We start from the raw sequence: 25,416 nt of genomic DNA on the forward strand, positions 1-25,416 counted from the left end.
CATGCTCCCAAATAAAGTCACAAGCCAACCGTTACACATTGAACTTAAGAACATTCACAAAAAATCAACCAAAATCCAGGGAATTTCGCTGGATTTTGGTTGATTTTTGTGTGAATGTTCTTAAAGAAACTCTTACAAGTTTCATTGATATATATGTCATCACTTTAGCTGTTTTTAGGATTTTTTGGAAGAGTTTTTGGAATATTTTTATTCCTTTTTTACTGCTGTTTTTTTTTTTTGTTGTTTTTTGCTGTTGTTGTTGTTCTTCTCGGAAAACCATAGCTCTATTTCCAAGTCTCCAGAAAATTCATGAGTTTGTTTTTTGAAAATATTTACACTTTTTTGAAAATATTTACATTTTTTTGGAAAAATATTTACACTGTTTTGAAAGTATTTACAAGAATTTTCTAGCCAAACATGGGGGATTTTTTTTTTTTTAAATATGACTTTTAAGGGAAACGTTTAAGGAATTATTGGAATTTTCCTACTAAAGGTTTTGCAAATTTTCTGAAATTCTGGGATTTTATTTTTGCTGAATTTTTTTTTTAAGACAAGGAAATGAAGACAACAGGAGGGTTGAGAACACTATCACTGAGAGGAAAACTTCTGCTAACATGCATTAAAGTAAAAAAAAAATCTGGCTCTTTCAAAAGCATAACGAGAGAGCTGAATTGAAACATTCAGTGTGATTATGGGGCTTTTTTTCCATCCATCATCCAGCCTCTGATCTTGGTCACAATCCTCCTCGGTCACATGACTCCGGATGAGCAGATTAACGGCTCTCTGCTTTCAGGACTCCACTTGCAGAAACATCGCTGAGAAACAGACGCTGGATGTGGCGCTCCTGAGCACCGAGGACGTCCAAACTACAACCATCTTTCTCGGACGTCGTGGCCGTGAATTATCCGTTATTTCGGTAGCATTCATGAAATAGCCTGACATCGTTGACGCGGTTAAAAAAAAAAGATGATTTCGCCGTGGGACCGGTGGTACTCGACGAGCTGCTGCCTTTGCTGCCATGTACGGACTGGCACCATTATCCTGGGAATATGGTATATGGTAAGTCAGCTTTTTCCAACTGATATTAGCCAAATATTTGTACGAAAATAGCTAAATATGTCAAAATATCTCACACATATCTCGCGCTAATGAGAGCTAAGTTGGCTAGCTAACCGCTGCTGCTTTTCATTTGTTTATCGCTTGATTTGCCATTTTCGGGATGCCGTCGATTTAGCATATTTTAACAGCCTTGCTAGCGAATAAATCACCATTTTTTAATTCGAGACTTATTTTTTTTTTAACCACATAAATATATTTTAATCAAATTTAAGCCTCTAAGACAACATTTTCACCCTTTTTTTCTGCCGTGCAGTGATACTCCTCCTCAGCTACCGTTAAGGTTGCACTTTTCTGATAACCTTACCAGCCCACCCTGCTAGCTTTGTCCTACATTTGTAGTGCGTTAAATATAGTTTGCTTCTGTGTTTACACACGGGATAACCTAAAGTTTTAAACATAGTTCGCTAAGCCCAGAAAATCCCTGACCTTTAATAAGTCCCTCTCGCTTTTGGATCCTACTACTAATCATCAAATAGAGCCAAGGCCAGAAAAAGCAACAAATACCTGCATAAGATGTTTTCATATAAGAGGAAAGCAGTGACATAAGAGTGTGGAGGTCGTTTATCTTAATCATGCTGGACGGACAAGTGCTGTATTGATCCTGGTTAGCAGTTCATCAGTAGCACTTTGCTTAAATTGCACATTACACTGAAGCTGAGGCAATTAGTCAGTGAGACTGAACAGAAGATAAAACTGAGTAAATGTTCTGCATCTTAGCTGTTGTTGATTACTATTTTAATATATTACGTTAGGTTGCGTGAAGTTTAGGTCAGTATTTTCATTTTTTTACTGTCTAAACTCCCCATTAATCCCCAAATCATGATGCCTTATTTCACGTTTGTCAACTATATTCATCCACAGTCATATCTTAAAGCATAACGAATAATTCTTCACTTCATCTGTAATTAATTTTGCATTTGTGTTACTTTAATAAAAGCCTATTTTGTGATCCCTGAAAGCTATTGTTCTAATCATCAGAGTTATCACATTATCTGAAGATTCGCTCAAGAATGCAAGCTGTGCAGTTTAATATTAATATTGATTTTCTGCTCCCCGCAGCTCATCAATGCAGTGGTCCTACTCATCTTGTTGTCGGCTCTCAATGATCCAATTCAGTACCGCTACCACCTTACCAGCTCCGAGCTGGGAACCGACATAGATGTCATGGACGATGCAAGTGAGTGCCGTTACACACCTGATAGATTGGATTAAATGTCCTCAAGGATGCAGTTTGTTCTTTGCCTGGTGCTAAGTCAAATCTCTTTTGTTCCAGCAGCTTCTCCTATGTGAGAATGTGCTGTTTTTTCGGTTTGTTACTGTTGTGAACTGATTGCCCCTGGGGTTTTTTGTAGACAACACAGCTAATGGCTATTCTAGAAAATAATCAATGGATTAATCAATAATGGAAATAATTGCTAGTTGCAACACATCCAAACTGTCTGTGAGAGTTTGCTGTGTTGTAGCGTTTTATTTATTAACTCATGCATAAAACCAGAGACCATGAGTGTCACATTATAGCAAGAATATCTATGTTAGGTGATGCCTAAAAAAGGTGCAAACTGTGGTATTGATGTTTTCTTTGCTCCATTCGTCTCTTTACGTAACCAAATCGGCTGGCAGATTTAAAAGAAAAACTACCTAATAGTGCCAAAAGCATATGCTGTAATGTTTTAATCTGTATCAGTATTAATATGGGAAACACAACTGGTAGCTTTGCATATATGTAGTTGACAAATAGTTTGTTTAGCTTGAGCAGGAAAATTAGTTAAAATATTGTATCAGCTGTTGATACTGAAGATATATCAAGACATCAGGTTTTATAGCTCAGTAATAATATAATTTGGATGTAGCTCAAAGTTTTGCCAGAGAGTGCTTATTAAAATCAGTGCCATTTCCCTTTAGCGCCATGTGTGTCTGCAGCTGTAAAATCACCTACACTTTTCTGCCCACCGCTTCTTTTCTGAGACTGCTGCTCTCAGCGCAGACTCAGCTGAGTAAGCCAGGCACCATAGAGAACAAATCAGACTGCATGTGTATTTTCAGTGCTTCCCCTCCAGCAGCTATCATCATCACAGTCGCTTCTGGAAGGCCACGGACACTGTCACTGGCTACTGTGATTAAAAACGACTGCTCTAATTCTCCCTCGGATTAAAACGGCCATGTTGACTGACTCCATCCCCCTCTCATAGCATTCATGCTTGCACGCGGTCCGTCAGTCAAAGATTGGGAAACAGCAGAAAAGGATGGATATGAGCTGGTGTCATGGTTCTGTAATAAGTAGTTTCACTGATTTTATGCATAAAAATCTCAGATTTGCTGATGATATGATGGGTGGTAGTAGTGTGTTTATACATGCATATATTGCTTCTATATAGCATGCATGAGCTTGTGTGTCCGGGTTTCAAGGGATTGAAAAGAGTATCATCATTTCTTGGTTCTTAACACGGTATCATATAGGTAACAGCATGATATACAGTAATTAGATTCAGTTTTTACAAGTTTGTGTTTTTTTGAAGTTGTGGAAATTCTGTTTTTATGGAGAAAATGTCAGCATTTATTACCACGTCCTGTAACTACCTGGACTGTATCGTGATCTGCTGTTGCTTTTACCCAGATGCAGATCCCTTGTATTAGCTTGATGCACTGATATCATGCTACACTCACGGTAACGAGTGCCTTATCAGTGTGTTCTCATGACTATAATGTAAATGTGAGAGGGGTGTTTCCTTCAGTCAGATTTAGCAGCTCTTGTATAACAGTTACCTACATGCTTATCGTCTTTTATCCGAGGAAGACTGAGTGCTAAAAATAGTAAGGTTACTCAAGGTGTGTCTTTTTGTAATAATCCATGCTCCCATTAGAGCAGGGCATTAGCATGTGATCTGTACATGATACCAGTATGCTGCTATCGGATCTGTGAGTATTCGCATTTACACCTTGTATTAAAATGTCCTCTCATTATCCCAACTGAGTTATAACTGGGAGATGAGCAGGAATTCAGCTGTATTAAATTATATTAGTAGGCTTGTGCATCAATATGTTCCCAGCATGATGCCAGGACGTATCATGTATGACAGTATTTGTTTACGAAAATGGTTAGAATTTCACAAGGAGAAGTAATTTTCACACATGGTTGACATTAAGGAGAAAAGACATTTCCTCCATGGGAGCAAAACACCTTACACAAGACTTATAAGACTCCCTGCAGGTAAAACACGGCTAATGACTGACTGACTCAGAAAGACTCACTATAAACGGAAATGAAAACACAGGCTGGCTTAGCAACATTAAAGCTAAAAATATCTCATAATGCAACTCTGTCTGTAGACGACCAGCCGTAATTACAGCGTTCTATTGAAAAAATCTTCTGTTTAGAACACGTACCAGACCTCAAGTATAAGTCGACCCCCACATTTTCAAATCCAAGCTCCAAAAAGAAAAACGTCTTAATATAATACATCTAATACAAAACGGAGTGTATGTTTTCAACGTTGCTGAAGACCAAAATGTCGGGATTTTTAAAAACTTGGGTATACATTAATGGAGTGTTACCACATAAAGTTGACTGTCAAGGGGAAAAAAAATAACTAGTCTGAGCACTTAATGTGTTTACATATTTTTCTTTTATTTTCTTTTGCTTGTACAGCACCTTAACAACTTCTGTGTATGAGAGCGTGCAGTTAAAAATGAAATTGTACTTACACTGATTACGTTGTCCCCAGAAAGACTTTGAGATCACGTCAGTGGATTTAACCGTTTCTGGGAAAATTCGCAGTTGCTTCAGTTCTTCACTGGTCAACTAAATTCTCACATTATTGTTTGTTTGTGTGCGTTCTTTCTGCAGATATCTGCATAGCCACTGCAATATCCCTACTCATGATTCTTATATGTGGCATGGCGACATACGGTGCTTACAAGGTAAACTGGCAAAACAAATCACATTCAAACACACATCTGGACTTAAGAAACTGAGTTCCTTCATCTAAACCGAGTCTCTCCCTTACAGCAACATGCTGCTTGGATCATTCCATTCTTCTGCTACCAAATCTTTGACTTTGCCCTTAACACACTGGTAGCCATAAGTGTGGTGGTTTATCCCAACACGGTCCAGGACTACCTCCAGCAGCTGGTGAGGACCATTTCCTTCCAACTACAACACCTACCTAAGTGATTCATTGTTGTCAAAAAGTATTTAGAAGTCAAGAAGTAGCTAGCTGCTTTTAAACCAAGTTTGTGTTAACTGCTTAGCATAACAGATTCTGAGTTTAGTGATTCACCATTTGTTGAGTAACACTGTTAAAGAAGAGGAATTCAGTGAAAACAGGCCACCCACGTATGAGCACAGGTCTTAGTTATGTAGATTAGGTGTCCAGTTTAGACTCCTGGGCTGCTGAGGACTGAAAGGTCAGAGCCTGATGTGAAATTGGCCACTTTTGTTCTTTCTGTCTCACCTTTCTCATTGATTTTTTTATTTTCCAATTTGACATTTATTTGTCTCCTTCTGTTCCAGCCGGGGACATTCCCTTACAAAGAGGACATCATGTCCACCAACAACATGTGCCTAGTTTTTGCAGTCCTCCTCTTCATTGGCTGCATCCTCTCCTTCAAGGTAAGCAGAGTCTTTCTGCCTCTGCTGATTCTCACAGTTGGCCGAGTTTTCTCCTTGCTAGCTTTTTATGCTATGGTGGGCAAACATTCATCTGACAACGTATGAAACTGCATGCACATAAAAAATAAGCTTGCAAAATATAATTTATGCAGTACTTGCAACACATTGCTACAGATTACATACCCACTGAATATTTGTTCATTGCGGAAGAGCCTTCTTTTTCTTTTACAGATTTGCTCATCATATTGCAATGTGATTAAGTCAATTAAGCCTCCCGCTGTGCAGATCTCATAGCAGAACGAACCATATGCCATGTATAATGAATCTACCAGTGTGAACATTCCCCATTATCAATGCTGTTCATGAGATTATCACACAGTCAGAGAGCAGCAGGTCAGGGACAACAGGAAACCAACTCCCGTCAAACTAATTCTCCCTTAATGCATGGATGATTCTCCAGGCGCAGCTCTGCTCCGGGGCTCTTGGACGAGATAGGGCATGAAGTTGCAGTCATCTGTACAATCAAATCAACTTGTTTCTCCTCTAAGCTGAGATTAGAAATGTTCTCGGCAGATATCCAAAGCCGGAGCCGGGGTTTTATGACAGGAAGCAGCCACTGGAAGACACACTGCTGGACTCACTGTCAGAAGAGCTATAAATGTTCTGTCTGACACAGTGAGCTTTTAGTATATGGAAAAACTGGATCGCCTGCATTAAAGATTGCAAGTAGATCTGTGACATTTGCCTAGAAAAATCAATACGACCCTTTTTTTATTGATGCTGTACATGCAGTATATATCAGCTGCTGTTGTTTATACTGATGATGGCTCCCTGGAGAAGGGCCAGATGTGAAACCTCAAGGACACATTCAGCTCTCAGGGCAAAGCGAACACCTGCTAAAGTTCCTGTCGAAGCCAACATCCTCCACTTGACTGCACTTGGCATAAATGGCACAGACAGGAAGAAGAGATGGTAGAAGAAGAGAGAGTTGAGGATGCAGTAGCAGCGGAAATATAAATGGATAAATGGTTCAGTGACTAAAAAGAGAGAGAGATGTGGAAAGCAAAAGGGCAAGATGTAGTGATGCGTAAAGTCAGCCCCATGCATAATACTCAATACGAAATATTATTCACATTCATGTATTCACATACAAGTTTGTTTTTTTCAAGTAGAAAATAAGCTAGTGGATTAAAAAAATGCACGTACAGACAGTTTTCAGTCTGCAGAAATGGAAAATGATTTAGTAGAGGACAGGAAAAGAGAATTGGCTCAGCATAGCAAATTATAATAGCCGAGGAGTGGAGCCAACTGTATTGTCAACGTTTCAAATGTGTGCTGAGTGATGTGTCCGGGTTCGGTTGCCCTCACGCTTGTGTTGCACAGTGAGCAGGTCAGCTCAGCAGATGGTTAAAATGATTGGCTGGTGCTCTTGCTTGGCTTCCTGGTTCATTGCTCTTAGCGCTGGCAGAGGTACCAACTCAGCAGGCTACTCACATACACTCGCACAATGAACCTCCTTTTCCTTTGCCAAGTCCGACAAACCTAAACCTCGGTGCAGGCATAGGCTCACTGAGGCAAGAGATGCCCGATAAGTTGGTGAAATGGCGGACCAGGAAGCAGAAAAGCCACATTGTTGGAGAAAGTGTTCACACATAAAACTGACTTCATCATAAAAATAGCTGGTACATCACAGCCTCATTAAGCAGTGATGTGATACATCTCTGCTGTCATCATCCCTAACCTTGACGAGCGGATGAGATCGCAGCAAGCGGCTACAGTAATAAGGAAAAGTGCAGACGGTGTCGCTGAAGGTCATTTTGTGTTCTTTGTTTTCACCTCCTGGCGACAGGCCTACCTGATTGGCTGTGTGTGGAACTGCTACAGATATGTGAGCGGCAGGGGCACCACGGAGGTCCTGGTTTATGTCACCACCAACGACACCACGGTGAGTCCTCGTATCCACCCTCCAGCGCCTCGCCTCAAGGACACACCGATAGTCCCACCACCGTTAGATCACAACATAATTACATTTGCACAGCATCGATTTGTCTCTCTCTCGGCTTAGGAGCACTCAGTTCATTATATTAGCTGAAATAATTCAAATAAAGGCTTTGAAAAGTCACTTTCATCTCTGCGGTTGGCACATTAATATAAATAGTATCAAATGATACTCTCAACAACAGCGAGGTTTTTTTAAGCACTACTAAAATTTAGATGATATTTACTTTTGCATGTATTGCAGCTCAATGAGTTGATACCTCTAAATGTTCAAGGTAAGGATGTTAGGAGTCAATAGATAATTAATAGATAATAGAAATAGATCTTTCACTTGCAAAAGGAAGTATTCAAGAACCTCATTGACCTCAACCTCGAGCCAAAATGTTTTGTTCATTTTGAGATATCTCTTCTCCAGGAAGAGAAAAAGTGTCATGAATTGATTTTTTTTTAAATCAAAGAGGTAAAATAATTTTGGTAATTTACTGTTTCAAAAAGGAGAAAATAAAAAGATCCAAATTATCTCTATCTAATGGCAGAAATTCCAAAGTTTCTTCTGAAACTGCAGTTATATTTGCATGTCATATAACTTTTACATTTTCAAGAGGTTCAGGTTAATGTGGTTCTGCTATAAAATCTCATCAACGTAAGAGGTAAAAGACCATTTAGACATGTCTGATTTCCTATTTACACAATAGGTGAAGATGCTATGTGTAGTTTTTTAACCACCGGGGAATTATTGGTAAACTAGAAATGAGAACATGGACAAAGAGAAAAACTTTATCAGTCGTGGACCAGTATTAAAATCCTACACATATCACTTTATACTGCAGTTTGTATTGCAAGTTATACAGTTACTGTTGATTGAATGGTACTTAGTAGGACTCTTTCATGTTAAAATAAATAGTTTATATTGTAGCTAATAGTAGAATAGCATAGTGAGGATGTCCAGGGTCCACATTCCGCTGTCGAGTCGTTTAACTCCTCCAGTGCAGTTGGTCTCCTTTGTCGGTGCTGTAGGTTGTCCTGGGTTGTAGTTGGCTGGCTGAGCAGAACTGCATGTTGTCCATCTACTTTGCCTCCTTAGAGTCGTCTTCGGGTGTTTCTGAGAGGCTTTAGCATAGTCACCGTTTCCATTTGTCTGTCTGTTTGTAATCCTCCGTGCTGATACATAAGACATTAATCTGTCTCACACCCGCTGTCGTCGCAATAAGCAGCACTTCATCTGTCTGTCACTTTGTCCTTGTGCTGTCACGGCCCTGCCTCACAGTGCTGACGTTTTTCACCTTATGAAACAGGCTGCGCACCCAGGAGCTAATCCAGCCGTGCCCGATGTCGCAGTGTGTATCATATGGCCTTCCAGCAAACACTGGACAAGTGCCAGTCATTTTGTCCACAGCAGATATGATGGAGGGAATGAGCTGTATTTTTTTTCCTTAGAGTTTAAGAGGAAGAAACGGAATGTGTTCTCATGAAAACCGAGCTGTTTAGAAAATAATTGATTTAGAAATAAATTCATTATTACATGAAAAATAGAGATCAGAAATTTGCAAACTCGCGTGGATGAGCAGGTAAATATGAAGGCTAAAACAGAGCAAGAACAAAGTAAAAGATGTGAAACGGGTCTAAAATATTACTGAATAACACAGAGTTCAAAAAGAAATATTTAACTTCATACTTGCCTTTTAACCTTCGATAAAAATGATTGTGAAAACAGTGAGCTTAAATGTGCTGAAAAATAAATGAGCCAGAGGAAAATACATAAAAGTAGTTCTCATATAATTACCTTTTATTGTTTGTCAGTTTTCAAGCTCCATGTACAATGAGCATGACTAAAATTGCCAAAAAGATATAGCTATAAGTTGCTTTACAGGCGCCATGATTATAGAATTACAAAATAAATGACATTTAATCACTTATTTAACTTGACACCTCTGTAAATGACTTGTGGAATAATCGGCTGTGTTGAAACTCGAGCGTACATATGGATAAATGTATAATCCAAAATCTATTCAGATCACTGAAAAAGCAAACCTGAAATGTATAAACAAAACTAAATAAATGGCTGAAGTAAGTAGGTCAGAGTGAAGGCCAGAGCACAAGCTGTGTGAATTTTAATTAGAGAGGTATGAGGGGACAACTTTTACCTAAATGCAGCACATTTCAGGTCAAAAAACTCTCACATGGGACTGGATAGCGACAACATGGTTTTTTGTCTGCATTTCGTTTTTCCGCACGCAGTTGAATAGAGCGCTCCGTCTGTTTGTACTATTGGAAAGCCGGCAGTGTGTCTAAATGGCTTTTTATTGCCTCGGACATCAAGTACCCGGCTGCTTATCCTCTGTGCTTTTATATAAATGCCATTAAAATGCACAAGGGTCATCTCTCTCTCTCTCTCTCTCTCTCTCTCTCTCTCTCTCTCTCTCTCTTTTTCCCTCTCCCTCCACCTCCCTTTATATATCCCTGTCCGTCCTCCTCTCTTCTTCTGGACATGTTACATAATTGCCTGCTTGTCTGCTTCATTTCAAATCCTCCCTGTGATGTGTTCGCCGGGCCTCCCTGGCTGCTTCACAATTCCATCCCCTTCGAGCATATTCTCTCTCCCTCTCTCCCTTGCTTCCTCTCTCGCTCTGAATTAGTGGTAGTGCTGGTTTTATAACACCATTTATAGAGGAAGACCTTTGATAGAAAACGCAATCGGGCCTGTAAAGCGGAGCGACGTGTGAGAATGTTATCTTTGCAGCGTGTCAGTCCTTAAATAGAGATGCAATAAAAGGCATTAAAGATGAGAAGCTGTGTTTACTCTGTAATACTGTATTTTCTGCATGCGAACATAGGGGTGAAAAATTCCTACAATGAAACAAAAAGTGGTGCCCGTGACATGTACACAACTTTGCAGCAGTTCCTCAATACACTGCGTTGTATTTAACCCTCCTGTTGTCCTCATTTAAGGGCACCAAAAAATACTGCTTCCTTGTCTGAAAAAATCCAAAAATTCTGCAAAAAAAATTATCCAAATTTACAAAACCTTCAGGATGAAAATTCCAATAATTCCTTAAAAGATTCCCTTAAAAGTTTTATTTAAAAAAAATCCCCCAAATATGGCAAGAAAATTCTTGTAAATATTTTCAAAAAATGAGTAGAAATCTTCAAAAAAAATCCTAAAAATATCTAAAGTGATTACATATATACCAATAAAAATGTTAATATATTCTTTATGAACTTTCACAAAAAAACCAACCAAATCCAGCGAAATTCACTGGATTTTGGTTGATTTTTTTGTGTGTGTGAATGTTCTAAAGAAGAATTTTTAACGTTTCTTTTTTTCCATCAAAAAATGTTCAGAGATTTCCCAAAAAAGTTGAAAATTTGGACACCAGAAGTTTCACTGTGAAAATATATATTTTTTTCCACATTTTCAAATTTTAAAACGGGTCAGTTTTGACCTGCAGGACGACACGAGGGCTAATAGAGTCGGAAATGACAAGTTTGTGACGTTGCAGCTGACAGCAGTGATGATGCAAACTGATGATTGTCTGTTTAGTGAACTGCACCGAGTTTATTATATAAGAAGTAGTGAAAGAGTGAATATGGCAATTATTTCGGGCACAGCTTAGGGTAAGACTGTGTAGTTGTAGCTTAGCAGCAGCCTCTCAGACTGTTACAGAATAATAATAACTAAACCTTGTGTAACGGCCGCATAAGTAGAGAAGAGTTAATGAGAAGTCCGGAAACTTACTGCGTAATGTCACTTCCACAGTGAAGCTAGTATGAGAATAGCAAGGCTTTATCTGCAAAACTATTGAATGTACTCAGCTGGTTAATGATGCATTTTATATATTTTTGAATTCAGCTTTTAATTTCTAGGAAAATAACGTTTTTTTTCTGTCAGAAGTTACATAGTTTCACTTTTGAGCGTTACACTGTACGCGGAAGTTCATTCTTGGTCTTTGAAAACAATATGTGTAGCAAAAATAATGTAAAGCCCGTAAGTGTATAGCTCTGCTTATTAGCTTTACGTTATTTTGCGGAGAGCTTTCAACAGGCTTCCTCGGCAGTGAGACTGGTTCAGGCGTTATCATGTAACCTGACTGTACAACATTCACTTGTTATCACAAGAACAAGTTCAACACTTAGCCCACTTACTGCCGTGTAAGCCGACTCCTAAAAGCTCAGAATAGATTCATTTGTCCCACAAAACATACGATATGCAGTAATTAATGTAGTTATTAATTTTCACTGTGAAAATATTTTTTCCCCACATTGTCAAACTTTAAAACAAGTCAGTTTAACCCGCAGGATGACACAAGGGTTAAACTAAGCCATCTAGAGGATGTATTTGAGCTTTGAGTTGGTTCTAAGATGCCTTTCGGTTCCATTTCAGGTTCCACTGCCGCCGTACGAGGAAGCTGTCGCCATCCCACCCAAGGAGCCCCCACCCCAGTATATGGAGGCATGAGAGATGCCCTTGCTGGATTATATACCCCCAACGCCCCCGCAGCGCCTACCACGTCTCCCTCCAACAGCAGGACCCCGACGCCGGCTGTTGAAAAACAAGATGAAACAATGTCTTAGATGCTGGTATCAGCTTGGATTCCTGCCAACGTTAGATTAGATTACCCCGAGACAGTATTGCCATTAGCTCTGCCCCTCTCTCCGTCACCCTCGGCTGTCGTGACGTGTCGTCCTCCCTCTCGTTTCCTCTGTCCTCCTTCAAGGGCGGCATCACAGCAACTTTCAGCCCTCCTCCCCCAACCATCAACCATCATCCATCCCCGACCCTCCCTCTGGGCAGCTGCTGTTCCCTGAAAGCTTCTAAACTCTTGCACGCCCCGAACGCTCTGACCCACCTTAACATGCGCTTTTCTTTGAGGGGAAAAGTGCACGTCCAGTTTGGCCACCAACTGTTAACCCCCAATACTGTGAATCTCCCTTGTGGTCTTTGTCTAGAAACAAACTACCTGAAGAGGGATCTAGCAACAGAGAGAGAAGGAAAGCGACATACATGGTCAGTTATACAAGAGCACTTTTCTCAGAAATTGACAGATTTCCTTCATTGAATGTAATGTCGGGGCATTTTTGTATGACTTTTTTGTATAACAGTGAAAATTGAGAGAAAAAGACACAAGTAGTGGAGAGGAAAAAAAAGGCTGTCCTGTTGTGATAAATATCATCTGTGTGCTGATGGAGCTGGTCCCGCTGCGAAGCACACCGAAAAACGTTCCTCGACAATAACGGCTACGTCTTCCTTTTGTATCCACCGTCTGTAAACCCGTTACCCCTTTGACTGCCAGTGAACAAAACCTCAACTCCAATCACAGTATTCCAGTTTGCCTTCCTGTCCACTTTGTCTTTTTCAAGATCTAAAGCGTTTATGTGATTATCCAGTGAAGCACTTATCACAGATACATTTTGACTGCAGATTTAACACCCTGGAAGGCGACGCATAAAGCGCGTAAATGTGTGAAAGTGTTGACTTCTGTCGTGTTCCTGTTATGGCCGCAACAGCATCGACTGTGTCTTTATTGTTTTGTTTTTTACGTGGATCATGGTGTACAATCTGATCTTTTAAGTTGAGCTAACTTAGCTGGACTGAGGGCATTTTCCTATAAAGACTGCGTGACATGCTGCTGTACATGCAGACACCGTGTGTGTGAGTGTGTGTGGTTGCCTGTATGATGTGACTCCTGCGTCCTTTATGTGTAGTAACGTTTCTTTTTTTGCACATACATGATATCATGAAGCGATATATCCTGTGCTGGTGACCTTTTTGAAATTAGCAGCGGATGGAGCGTCGACTAGTAGCACAAAATCAATGTACACTACATTAAGCTAGTTGAGCAGTGCTTGTTTTTTGCCTCATAATGTTTAGGCAATCAGTGGAGCATTGTGAGGAACAATTATGGAGCAAATAACATGTAAACTTAATCCTGTTTTTCCAGAAATTTCCCAGTAGTACTTGCTATCAACAGAAAACCATTAAATCTGTTACCTTTTGTCATCCAGACTATGCAACAGTGCATTCATCAATCCATTAGACTTAGAAGTACATGTGCCAGGAAGTAGTTCGATCCCGTTTGATACTAATACTGTAGGTGATATGTAGCCATTTGTCGGCCTCTCCTCCGTCATTGTCCCCCTGTGTGAATTATGACCACTGCTTTTGCAAATCCAACAAAGCTGAAAATGAAATTGCACTTTAAAGTCAGTGTGAGCTCACTGAAACCTGCTGTATTCGTGTTGTTCATCTTTACCTTGTCATGAAGTAGAAAGTGGTTGTAGTACGATCAGCCTCCCTTGTGTGGATGATAGAAGCTTCTAAAAAACATTTGTCATCATGTAATCATTCTGAAAAGCCGCAGAGTACCGATTTTTATGTGGTTGGAGACTTTTAGCTGAGTCCTGCAGTTTTTTTGTTGTTGCTGTTGTTGTTCTGGACCAGTGGGGGATGGCTGATGAATCATTTTATTTGTCACTTCAAGACTGTTCTCTCTCCTCTTGTTGGATCTGCATGAGCTCATGTCTTCAATTCTGAATAATTAAAAGATCAATCAACCAGTGTGTGCTGACTTTATTTATTAGGTGCTTTTTTTTTGTTTTTAATTTTTGAGAAATAGCCCTGTAAGTGGCTCTTTGGTGGTTAGTTTAATGTTTGTTAGATATGAAACCTCACAGTCTGAATTCATGCATCATTTGGAAAAGCTCAGCCATAGTGTTGACTGCTTATTTTGTGCATTATAGCATTTAAAACACTTTATATCGACATATATTCTCTGATAATGATCTGAGTAATAGAATTATTTACTATTTACTTAAGTGTATAGAAGCACAGACGTATTACATGATTATATTGAGCTGTCACATTTTCCATTCTGACTTCAGGAAGCCGTTTGCACCTGTGAGTTTTAACTGTTCACATAATAATTTTAAAGTATAAATACAGTAAGAATACACACTTTCTGTTTTCTAGGATTATAATACCAGATGCAAGTTACATTTCTCTGATAAATACGAGTGTCTGTAACCTTCTTTAAAGATGTAATCAGCCATAGAACTTTTTTATACATAATAAAATGATTTTCTTGCTCCTCTTTCATATAATAGTATGTTCTCTCAAACATGTCAGTAGCTTTACCCACTCTATAATAACTTACTTCATGCAGCACATTTTAAAAACACAGTTTGCAAAGTGCTTTGACAGACGAGCCAAAAAGCTCAGGAAGATTATATAATATAATGGAACCAGTTTGACATGTTCAGGCGTTTTTTTTGTGTGAAAACTCAGAGATTTCAGGTGTCAGAAGGTGGTTTTCAACTTTCTTTGTTAACTTTCTGCTTCAACTTTAAACTAAATTTCCTTCACTAAGCCAGCCCTCTGGACTTCCAGTAAGCTGTGTTCCTATTGGCTGTCCAGGTGGCTGCTTGGTGTTATCAGGAACACCTGAGCATCTCAGTGTCTTCCTGCTTTACGTCTGCAGTCAAACATTTCCTCTGCTTCTCTTCCTGAACCGGGTTTCGTGATTGTGAGGTCTAATGTGGTCTAATGTTTCTCTGTGTGACTGTGTTTGACTTCCTCTAATAAATTCCTCCTTTTTACTGGGAGCTGCAGCCACAGATATCTATCTATCTACTAATTCATATCTATACGCACTAGTCTGGTCAGATTCAGTCTCGATGATGACGTTTCACTAATACATGAGAACCAAGTACGGCCATAGTCTTCCTGCCGCAAAGGTACAAAGGAAACGTCTTCAAAGCGTCTTCAAATCCAAACGAAATACAATCAAAACATCAAACTAACGTCATTGGTGCATTCAGGTGCAGTCGGACAACGAAGTTGCGTTCATGAGCGTCGGAAATCGGAATATCAGTCATGTAAATTTCCAACGAAAATTTTGAGAGGCCCATTGCCCCCCACCCCCTCTACTCTACATAGAAAAGCCCCAACCAACCCACTGAAGCATTTATTTTTATCACTGACACCTGTGGTTTTCCTTATGTGGCAGCTCACAGAAGCTGGGAAAGACCTGCTTGGAGGCAGAGACACAACTTAAACCAACCTTTAAATGGGCCTCTATATGAAAGCAAAGCTGTTCTGTTTAAGAGCTGAGTAAACCAACATCCTGCTCGTCCTCTTCACATTACAGAGCGTCTTTGTTTCATGTTAGTGGAGGCGGCATCCTGAGAAATCCTACTCAATAAAAATTAAATGCATCATAAGCTGAATTTGAGCATAGAGACCCACAGAAGGCTGACTGGCTTCACTCTGAGCCAAGAAATTCATCCTAGTCAGTACAGACGCTGTTATATTGGAGTTTTCTGCACTCAGACAGACAGCTGTAATGCTTGTTTTTAGAGCAGGGTTGCATGTCAACAGATTCCTCTAAGACCGTCTGGGTTTTGGGACTATTTAAAAAAAAAAATAGGGTGCCAGTCTGCTGCCCTCAGGGTTTGTTTCAGCATCCCTCCCTCAGAGTGAGCGAGGACCAAAATGCTGGCAGATCAGCGAGGATTTACCCGCCTGCCTCAAAATGGAGGCTGGCATTACCTTGGGTCTGAGCAGACAGACGCGCTCACCTACTTTCTGCCACTGGGACGAGGCAGAGGGGGAAAGAGTAAGTGGGTCACATTCTGTCTCTTTTCTTACTGAAATGCACGTCAGGGGGCAAAAAGAGGGTTGTGCACGGACACGAGCTTCCAAAAGAGGAGGGCGAGTTTGTAAAAAATCTGTCAGCAGAATTCAAATGACCTGGATAACATTGAAGCTCTCATCAGAAAATATCCACTATGAGCATTTTGTGAAAACAGGCCTTGAAAGTAGCGTTACTTAGTAAAACAAGAGACCAATAATACAGTGTGGGAGAATATGAATCAATCAGCACACAATACATTCAGGTGAGACATAATTAAGGCTTTTTAAAGTTTAAAATTTAAGCTAAAGCCAGTAAGAATGTAACAAAACTTGACATCAGCTCAAAAATGTGAATTTCTCGAAGAATCTATGCAGCCCTCAACAGGCTTTACTTCTATTTATGGTGCAGATTGTTCACACTTGTTAATTCGCATCTTATTCCGCAGCCTTTTTAGTTATTGTCCTCATTCCGTGCATCGGCTGCACGTGATCGGCAGCAACGATTCCATTCGATTTAATTGGGAATCGAGAAAACGGGGATTAGGGGAGCACTGAGTGGGAAAAACTGGGCCAAACCACTCGATGGATGATGGGCAGCTTATAGCGCTCTGGGTCTCTGGGTGGATGCATGAAAACCCTGCAGGTCAGCAAACTTATGCCAGAAAGAAATCTGACCGTCAATGACTATTCAGTTTATCAGGCACCGCATTTAATACACACATTCACATCAACTATTTAAAGCTCGTTATGGGTCAATATATAATTGCAGGACTTTTTGTATCATAGTTGTCAGGTATCATAGTTGACATTTTTGCTGTTTTCAAGCCTAAAATCAACACAGCTGCCTGTAACTAAACACCACATGGCATTTTTACACAAAGATTCTTCTAAATATTATATACACAATTGAGTAAAATTGAAATTGAAAGTTATTTCTAAAGATATTGTAGTAAATCTGTTGACATGCGATAAATCCACACTTGACTCACACACTACTTTATATTAAATAACTCAGAAAGCCTTGGAGTCTTACCAGTCTTTTCTTCAGGAGGAAATGACATCACGTGGAGCAGGTCATGTGATCTGGAATTAACACACTTCTTTGAGAGGTGTTTTTGTAACGGGGAACTTAGCTGAAAGTGATTCCTCGGACACAGATATAATTTGTTATTTTCCATATAAAATTTGACATATTGCCAAAACATAAATATCTGTCATGATTATCTCAATAAAAGAGCACAATCAAAACAATTTCTGAAGAAGCTCATTTTATTATTGTTTATCAAATTAGAAGGTGGTTGTTGTTAAGTTTGGTCGGTTATTTAGTTGACATTTAAGTGATATCCAGTCATTTTTTTTATAAGTGTTGGATTCTATGATGAATAATTATGGAATTTGTAAAGACGTGATCATAATGAACATAAAAAACTTTTTTTTTTAACTTTTAATAAAAATGCAAGATATAGCCCATGGACTTCAAAGGTCTCTCAATTATATATTGACCTTTATAATCTGGCAAATCTGCTTTAATACTTAAAAAAATAACTCTATTCTTTTATTTAAAATTTTAATGAGCATCTTTCTAATATGATTTTTAAGTGAAGTTCTGGTTATATTAACTTATAAAAAGACAAGTTGCAGCTTGGACAGAGATGTAATCAACTCGGATCAACACATTAAAAGGCTACTCTACCAGTTTAGTGCTGAAAACTGACTCACTTTTTAATCCTCAGGATGAGTCATTCTCCAAAATCCCTGCCTCCTACATTTCCCACGATGCATCTCCATTCAGCGTGTTCATTTCCATCTGTGGTCACGATCTGTCTGGTAAAGCTGAAGCAGTGATTAATCTTGATGGCATCAAGGTTGTTTTCTCGGACTTGAAAATGTTTCTGAGCAGAATGAAACATGACAATTATGCTGATGTCGGTTGTGTTAAATCGATGACCTCGCCTGTGCATATCGCTGTTTTCAGGGAACTTGGGTTATTTTGTTGACGTGTTTTTGCTGAAATGATTCTAGAAAATACATCTATGTTTGTAGTACTTTGAAATATAATACTACAGCAGAAAAATACACCGAACATGGTTTCATCTAGAACAGTGATCATCAACTGGCGGCCCGCGGGCCGAATACGGCCCGCCGAACCGTCCAATCCGGCCCGCGACTGGATTCCAAAATTGTGAGGATCAAAGAGAAAATATCATGTGGTCCGCACTATTAAAGCAGTCAGTCCAGTCATTATTAAAGGATCTGTTTTCCACATCAACTTTTCGTTTCGTGGCCTTAGAGAGTGCCATTTTACCCGTGTTAAGAGGCCCTTTCCTGTCACTTCTGCGGTGCTTCTTTTTCAAGTGCTCTGTGAATAAAGTTGACTTGAGATGAGGCAAAATATCTCTATCACTCCAAGTGGTTGACTGTGGTACAGGTGATAGGAGCACTGACTCATAAAGGCTAAAAATGCCTTCAGTTTTGTAATGAAATGGAAAAAATATAAAAAATAAACATCAAATAATAATGTTATGCCAAAATTCGATTTTTATTTAATTTTTGTTTGAGGGTCCGGCCCCCAAAGTGACTGTCCGGTAAAATTCTGGCCCTCTGGCAAATATAGTTGGTGACCCCTGCTCTAGAAGGAAGTGTTTGCTCAGATGTAGATGTTGAAACTTTGCATTATATTGACATCTCTTTGGCCTTCTCATGTATTTAAAATACATTTTGAATTTTAAGAAAACAGACTCCATCCTTGTATTTGTATTCTGAGTCACTTTGTGTGTTTTGTGTCTTTTTTTTGCAATTTAAGAAAGGTGAATATGACCCAAAGGATTTTTCTTTTTTTCTCTTATTTTCAACAGATGTCCTGATATCATGACTTCTTTTGAACCCAGTGGTTATGTAGTAAAAGTCTGATAACATGAAAGCCCTATTTGATGCTAAAGTTGAGTACTGTGAGGTCAAAAACAAGCAGATGTACCTGAAATGAAGACTAATGTTAATCCTTGTTCTGGAAACTTCCCAGTTTAACACTGCAAGATGCAAATATAGAAAAAAAATGTATGTATGTATGTATGTATGTATGTATATCTATGTCTTTATAAACCCAAATATAGCAAAAAAGCAAAGAAAACAAAAAGTAAAATATAAATCTCTCTATATATAATTTTGTTGTAAAATATATTTAAAACTTCTTTTTTGCAAATTGTTTTCTGCATTAGGATTTATCTATATCTACCTATCTATCCATATATATACAGTCAAGCCCGAAATTATTCATACCCTTAGCAAATTTTGACTAAGTTACTTTTAAATGAAAACTAAACCTGAGAAATTATTTTTTCCCACAATGGTGCCTCTTGTAAAAATTTTATATATATATATATATATATATATATATATAAATTTATACTTGTGTATCTCCAGCCAGTATATCTATATATATCTATATATATATAGATAGATATATAGATATAAACCTAAATATAGAAAAAAGTGCAAAAATTAGATGGATGGTTGCATAGATAGGATACTTAAAAAACTAAAACTGATGTATTTTTGCGACTGTGTGTTGTACAGGGCTCAGTGTCTTCTACACCAGTCTGCTTCTTTTTAGTATCACTGATGTAGATACAGCAAATCAGGGCATCAGAAAGTCCTAGGTCAGCCTCAGTTTGATGTATCAGCAGTTACACGACAGGATGAATCTACTTTATCCACCTCCGCTACCAACCCGCCCTTCAGCAGAGCAGGTTGGTGACTACCACCTCCTACAAACACCAACTGCTCCTCGGTGAATTAATCTTCATCATCCTCCCCCTTCTACATCTAGATACCCAACAGTCACTACAGCTGGCTGGAGATTTGCAGTGCTTTGAGCCCACTCACGGTGTGAACCCGCAGCATCTTTTCACAGCCAAGAGATGTCCAGCGTACATTGATGTTGCACAAGTAGTGCAGTAGTAATAACATTTTGATAAGTGATGAGGCTCAACATGTAACCTGAGCTTGAAGGTTGAAATTAAAAGAAATATTAGGTAGGTCTTAGGTAGAGATTAAGTGAAATGTCAGTATTCTTTTAACCCTCGTGCCGTCCTGTGGGTCAAAATTGACCCATTTTAAAGTTTGAAAATGTGGAAAAAAATATATATATCCACAGTAAAAATTCTGATGTCCACATTCTCGGGAAATTTTTGGTGGAAATTTTTTTTTTTTAAATGTTTTGAGAACATTCACACAAAAATCAACCAAAATCCAGCGAAATTCACTGGATTTTGGTTGATTTCTAAATGAATGTTCTTAAAGTATTGGAAGTTTTACTGATTTTAATGTAATCACTTTAGATATTTTTAGGATTTTTTGGAAAATTTTTACAATTTTTTGGAAAATATTTACAAGAATTTTCTTGCCAAATTTGGGGGATTTTTTAAAATAATTTTTTAAGGAAACTTATAAGGAATTATTGGAACTTTCTTCCTGAGGGTTTTGCAAATTTTCAGAAATTTGAGGAATTTTTTCAATATTTTTGGTGCCTGTAAATGAGGACAACAGGAGGGCCAGAAAAAAAAACAATTAGTTCAGTCTGATGCTCATGAAAAACTGGAAAGATTTTCAATGTTAAAATCATAAAATTGCTATGTAGAGAAACTTTCAGGTATTTTTTTTTCCAAGTCAGCTCAGCTCAAAGTAACCACAAAGTACATGCCCACCTAAAATGTACAGTAGTGTCTTTAGAGTCGGTATTTAACTCGCTTTGATGCAAATTTCTCATGCTGGGCTTTCTTTTGGTCTCCATCTCATCACCAAATCATTTAGTTCTTGATTTAGAAGCTTGGCCCGGATGTTTGATTCAGACGGCATCAGCAGTTTGTGTGACAGGGGCAGCTATCGCCCTGTAAAGCCTTTAATGCCCCGGAAAGGAGCGTCCTTACTCGATTACAGTCAACAAACTGCAGTTAATGCAGCAGACGGTCATCCCCAAGGTTTATGTAAGTGAGAAAAAACATTCCCAAAGATCAGCGGTTGCATAATTTTGACATCAACGCGGCGATAAGCGGCCGCATCCTGATGGCTCACACAGAAAGTGATAATCCTGTTGTGGTGCTCTGTTACACAAGTTTCTAAAGAAAGAACCGAGTAAAATGTGATCTGAAGTGTTTCCATGAAGATAGCTGCTGGCAGATGGACACTAAATATTTGTACGGAAGTGAGGAAATCCCTGTAAATGTTACCAGGAGTGAGAACAAAACACTGGTACTCCCTTTTGGACATTTGCAGACGTAACGCGCTGTCCGGACATGCAGATTATACTGATCAGAAACAAAACGACAGCAGCGTTGTTCCGTTAACACCGACTTTATTTATAACAACGGGGTGGGGGAACAGCTCTACTGGGGCGGCTGCTGCTGATCCGGCATGCTCCTGATGATGTCAGAATCGCCTGAAGAGGAAAAGACGAGCAAAGTCAGTGGATTTAAAGAGCTATTCCCTCATATACAGCCCAAGCACAGACAATTATGACACATCCAGAACAGTAAGGCTTGAACAGATTAACAGCGCTGACATTAGGAGCATAAATGTTACCACAGAGCATTCATGAACTGGCCAGAAAGCACCAGCAGCTCAACTGAGCATCCCGACTGGTATTTATCTAGCGAACCACTAGTCCTGAACTGGACCACTTTGGTGAGCAGGTCCAACAGGCGCAAAAATTCGCACAGAGGACACCAAGAGTCAAAACAATATCAATGAGTTTCAACAAACCTCAGTCTAAGCATTAAGTTCAACAATTTCAAACATGTAAAATTAGACATTTGCAGTGCAATGAGGTGATTTAGAAGATTTGCCTGTTATTAAAAATCTGACTGCATGATGTTGATAAATGAATGTGTTACATGTACTATTCACAAATGTGCTCAGTACTTCCAACATGTTGTCAAAGTGCACAAAACAGGACCACACTAGAGGACAATAATATTTTCATGATAGCATACACGCACACCACAGAATCATCTATGTTTCCATTACATGATTATTCTTCCTGGGATCTGTACATTGATTAGGTATAGATGTTTAATGCCATCATCTTAGTACCAAATAATTAATATAGCTAAAAAGGCTTTTGTTTACTCCACCTTCTGCCTGGAATATGTTGGAGAAAGACTGGAAACTAAGTGAGCTAATCTCATTGAGTGCTTTTAAATCTGTGAGTTCTTGAAGCACTTGTTTTTTATAGCTTGCTTGAAAATTTATGTGAATTTTTGTTTTTTTGTTGTTGTTTTACTGTGTAATTGTGTAACTGTGTTTTGCATTTACTGCTGCCTGTCTTGGCCAGGACTCCCTCGAAAAAGAGGTTCTTAATCTCAACGGGATTTCTCCTGGTTAAATAAAAAATAAACCTAATTCAACAGGTCGTAAATAACAAAACCACAAGATTTCATTTGACCAGCTCCCCTATGCTGATGTCCATGTATCCAGTAAAGGTGAACATGCTTTTGTCTGAAACATCCGCTTAGTGTAATAAATAATTTTCTCCACATCATTAAGTCTAAAATCTCTGAAGACCTAAAGAACAGGCTGGGTGTTTTGTGTCATCAGATAAGCTTCACTGCACAGAAGAAAGTGTCAAAAACCAGCGCAGGTACTCACCAGGGTCGATGATAGCCAGTGTGCACACCCTGTAGTATTTACCGCAGGCTGTGCCCAGCTCAATGTTGTTTCCACTGTAGTGGTGGACACCAGTCTTGGCCAGCATGGCGTAGTACTCAATCTCAGATTTCCTGGACAGGGAAGAGGCAGAGATAAAATGTGAGTCAAAGCAGGAGGAATTCAGCAAATCTGATAAAGGATAAGCGACAAAAATTAGAAGATTCATAGAAAAGTTCCTTTGATTATTCCAAGAATTTGTCACCAGAAAATTTATGATTAAAATTAGCTAAAATTTTAAACAATGTCTGAACACACTTACATTGTCCTCACAGTTTTAAACGAAGTGAGCTTGAAAAAGTTACTTTGATTTTTACTAAATGTATTGTGCACCATGTAAGAGTCAGCTGAATGTCCAACAGTCAAATGAGAGAGCCCTGCAGCTAGTTACACTTTTCATTAATTGCTCCATTCCAAATATTTTGCCAAGCATATGCCACCGTTTGATCAAACTGTGAATTTTACACAAGTTTACTTGTTTATTACTGTTGCTCCAACTTTACTGTTCACTGGAAAACAGCAAGGCTAGCACAGTCTGTTAAACTATACAGTAATTCTACAAATGACAATGAGTGACTGCTTTGACCTCAAACTGTTGTTTTTCCAGCCTTTAATAATCTCACTTTCATTAATCAAAGAACAAACCATTGAAATAGTATAAAACATACACTGGTCTCATGTACACAGTAAATCCTCCATTTTTAAAAGCCACTGTTATCACCTACTGACCCTTAACAATACTGTTAAACATCTTACATTATTGACTACAGGGTTTTTTAGGCACAGCTATGCCAAGGATTGTATTCTAGATTCTCAATGTACACAACTGCTTTTAACAGTCAACATGTCAACCAGATTAACAGGACAAAGACCCTCCCAACACCACCCAGCCCAAAAATCATGTCACACATAACTTCCCATACAACTGTTTGGCAACAGCAGCAACTTCACAGTAAAATAAATATTTTTCCATGCTACTATTCAGGCTAATTATCATCCTCATATACCTGAGAGCTGGGCAGTTGTTGGCCAGGATAACCAGCTTGGCTTTTCCCTGACGGATCATCTTCTGGGACTGCTTGTAGCCCAGGACGTATTTTCCACTCTTCATCACCAGCTGGAGCCGGGAGTTGATGGACTCCATGGACTTTTTCTGCATCAAACACAGGCATCCACACCTAATTTTAGTGACACCACAAGGGCTACACAACTCACACACCACCAAATGCACTCTAAACGTCTAAGTTAACATAATCTATACAACGACATACCAAAGGAAAACAGAATGTGAGCACATCTAATGTGTTTAACACTATATTTGGGGAAAATGTCATCATTATCAATACTTTTCTGTGGTTGCAGTTAGCAAACTAGCATTAGCATCGCTTTTGGTGTTGTAGTTTTCCGGCTACATAAGTTAGCTAGTCAGGCAAACAGCTGGATGAGCATCAGTACGTAAGATAACGCGTTCTTAAATATTTCTAAAAATAACACTACAACATAAACCCTTCAGTGTCGAGTAGACATACAGAGTTTAAGCGCAGAGCTACATGCTAGCTAACAGGCCTGACAGCAACACGTCTCCACGTGAAGCGGCCGTCAGGAGCAGCGTGTGCTTCGCGGCCCGGGCTCCGACACTCACCGTCTTCTTTGCGGCCACCATGTTTGCGGTTTAGTCCGTACCGGCCAACCTGCGGGCAGAGGGAAGCGAGCACAAGAGTGTCGTTAAACTGTACGTCGTGACAGAATTTATAAATATTCGAAAAATGGCGTGTTTTATTGAGAAAACTCGGAGCTCGTCTTACTGTGAGTTAACTCCAATATGGCCTCGGAGAGAAAGGAAGTCCCATGGTGCACCGCGCCGCTATCTGTGGTGAACCTGCGCACAAGAGTACTGCGCAGGATAGTTTGTGCATCTTTACTTCTGATACTTTTTCAAAATCATATTTAATGACAAAACCCATCGATTATAAAGAGTTTAATGTTGGACTGAATTTAGAAATTATTTATTTCTCTAGCATAATTAATTACTTGTAAACTAAACGTGATTTAAATTTAAAAACAGCCTAAATTTAGTTGTTCAATAATGTAAACATACTCTAATAATAGTAAAAGTATTTCATTAACAAATTAATTGACTATAGTCTACACCATTTCAGAGAATGTGCCTATTTTTTACTCCACAATATTTTTCATAGGTATTAGTTGGCTACTTCAGCCTTACAAACTTTACGTTTCCTGTAAAGATTCAAATTATTAATGCAGGACTCAAAGAACTATATTTATAGTGCGCTATTTTGTATCCTCTTCTGTCCTTTGGGGGCATTTTGTGAGCTATTTTGCTTTAGTTCTAATAGAGTCG

The 25,416-nt window shown here is 39.0% G+C and overlaps 2 protein-coding genes across 2 annotated transcripts; one reads left to right on the plus strand and one right to left on the minus strand.

Moving 5' to 3' along the window:
- The first annotated feature begins 758 nt into the window (after positions 1-758).
- laptm4b (lysosomal protein transmembrane 4 beta) lies at positions 759-14,279 on the plus strand. The gene is made up of 7 exons (XM_022210956.2): positions 759-1,059; positions 2,179-2,296; positions 4,964-5,037; positions 5,126-5,248; positions 5,630-5,728; positions 7,578-7,673; positions 12,108-14,279. The coding sequence occupies exons 1-7, from the start codon at positions 967-969 to the stop codon at positions 12,180-12,182; spliced, it is 678 nt and encodes a 225-aa protein (XP_022066648.1). The 5' UTR covers positions 759-966; the 3' UTR covers positions 12,183-14,279.
- A 7,406-nt stretch (positions 14,280-21,685) lies between these two features.
- rpl30 (ribosomal protein L30) lies at positions 21,686-24,952 on the minus strand. Its single transcript, XM_022211082.2, has 5 exons — positions 24,860-24,952; positions 24,697-24,745; positions 24,062-24,207; positions 22,998-23,128; positions 21,686-21,789 (listed from the first exon to the last, which is right to left on the minus strand). Exons 2-5 carry the CDS (start codon positions 24,715-24,717, stop codon positions 21,737-21,739), a joined length of 351 nt encoding a protein of 116 aa, XP_022066774.1. The 5' UTR covers positions 24,718-24,745; positions 24,860-24,952; the 3' UTR covers positions 21,686-21,736.
- Positions 24,953-25,416: the final 464 nt, after the last annotated feature.

The sequence above is a fragment of the Acanthochromis polyacanthus genome, chromosome 11 (assembly GCF_021347895.1).
Source record: "Acanthochromis polyacanthus isolate Apoly-LR-REF ecotype Palm Island chromosome 11, KAUST_Apoly_ChrSc, whole genome shotgun sequence".
Lineage (NCBI taxonomy): Eukaryota > Metazoa > Chordata > Actinopteri > Pomacentridae > Acanthochromis > Acanthochromis polyacanthus.

Bases quoted from the DNA above. Each gene is read 5' to 3' on its own strand.
- laptm4b (XM_022210956.2), top strand. From the start codon at position 967: ATGATTTCGCCGTGGGACCGGTGGTACTCGACGAGCTGCTGCCTTTGC. The intron at 5,038-5,125 runs GTAAACTGGCAA...TCTCCCTTACAG, and splicing joins CGACATACGGTGCTTACAAG to CAACATGCTGCTTGGATCAT. The intron at 5,729-7,577 runs GTAAGCAGAGTC...TCCTGGCGACAG, and splicing joins GCTGCATCCTCTCCTTCAAG to GCCTACCTGATTGGCTGTGT.
- rpl30 (XM_022211082.2), bottom strand. From the start codon at position 24,717: ATGGTGGCCGCAAAGAAGACG. The intron at 23,129-24,061 runs GTATATGAGGAT...TTCCCTGTCCAG, and splicing joins AACAACTGCCCAGCTCTCAG to GAAATCTGAGATTGAGTACT. The intron at 21,790-22,997 runs GTGAGTACCTGC...TTTCCTCTTCAG, and splicing joins ACTGGCTATCATCGACCCTG to GCGATTCTGACATCATCAGG.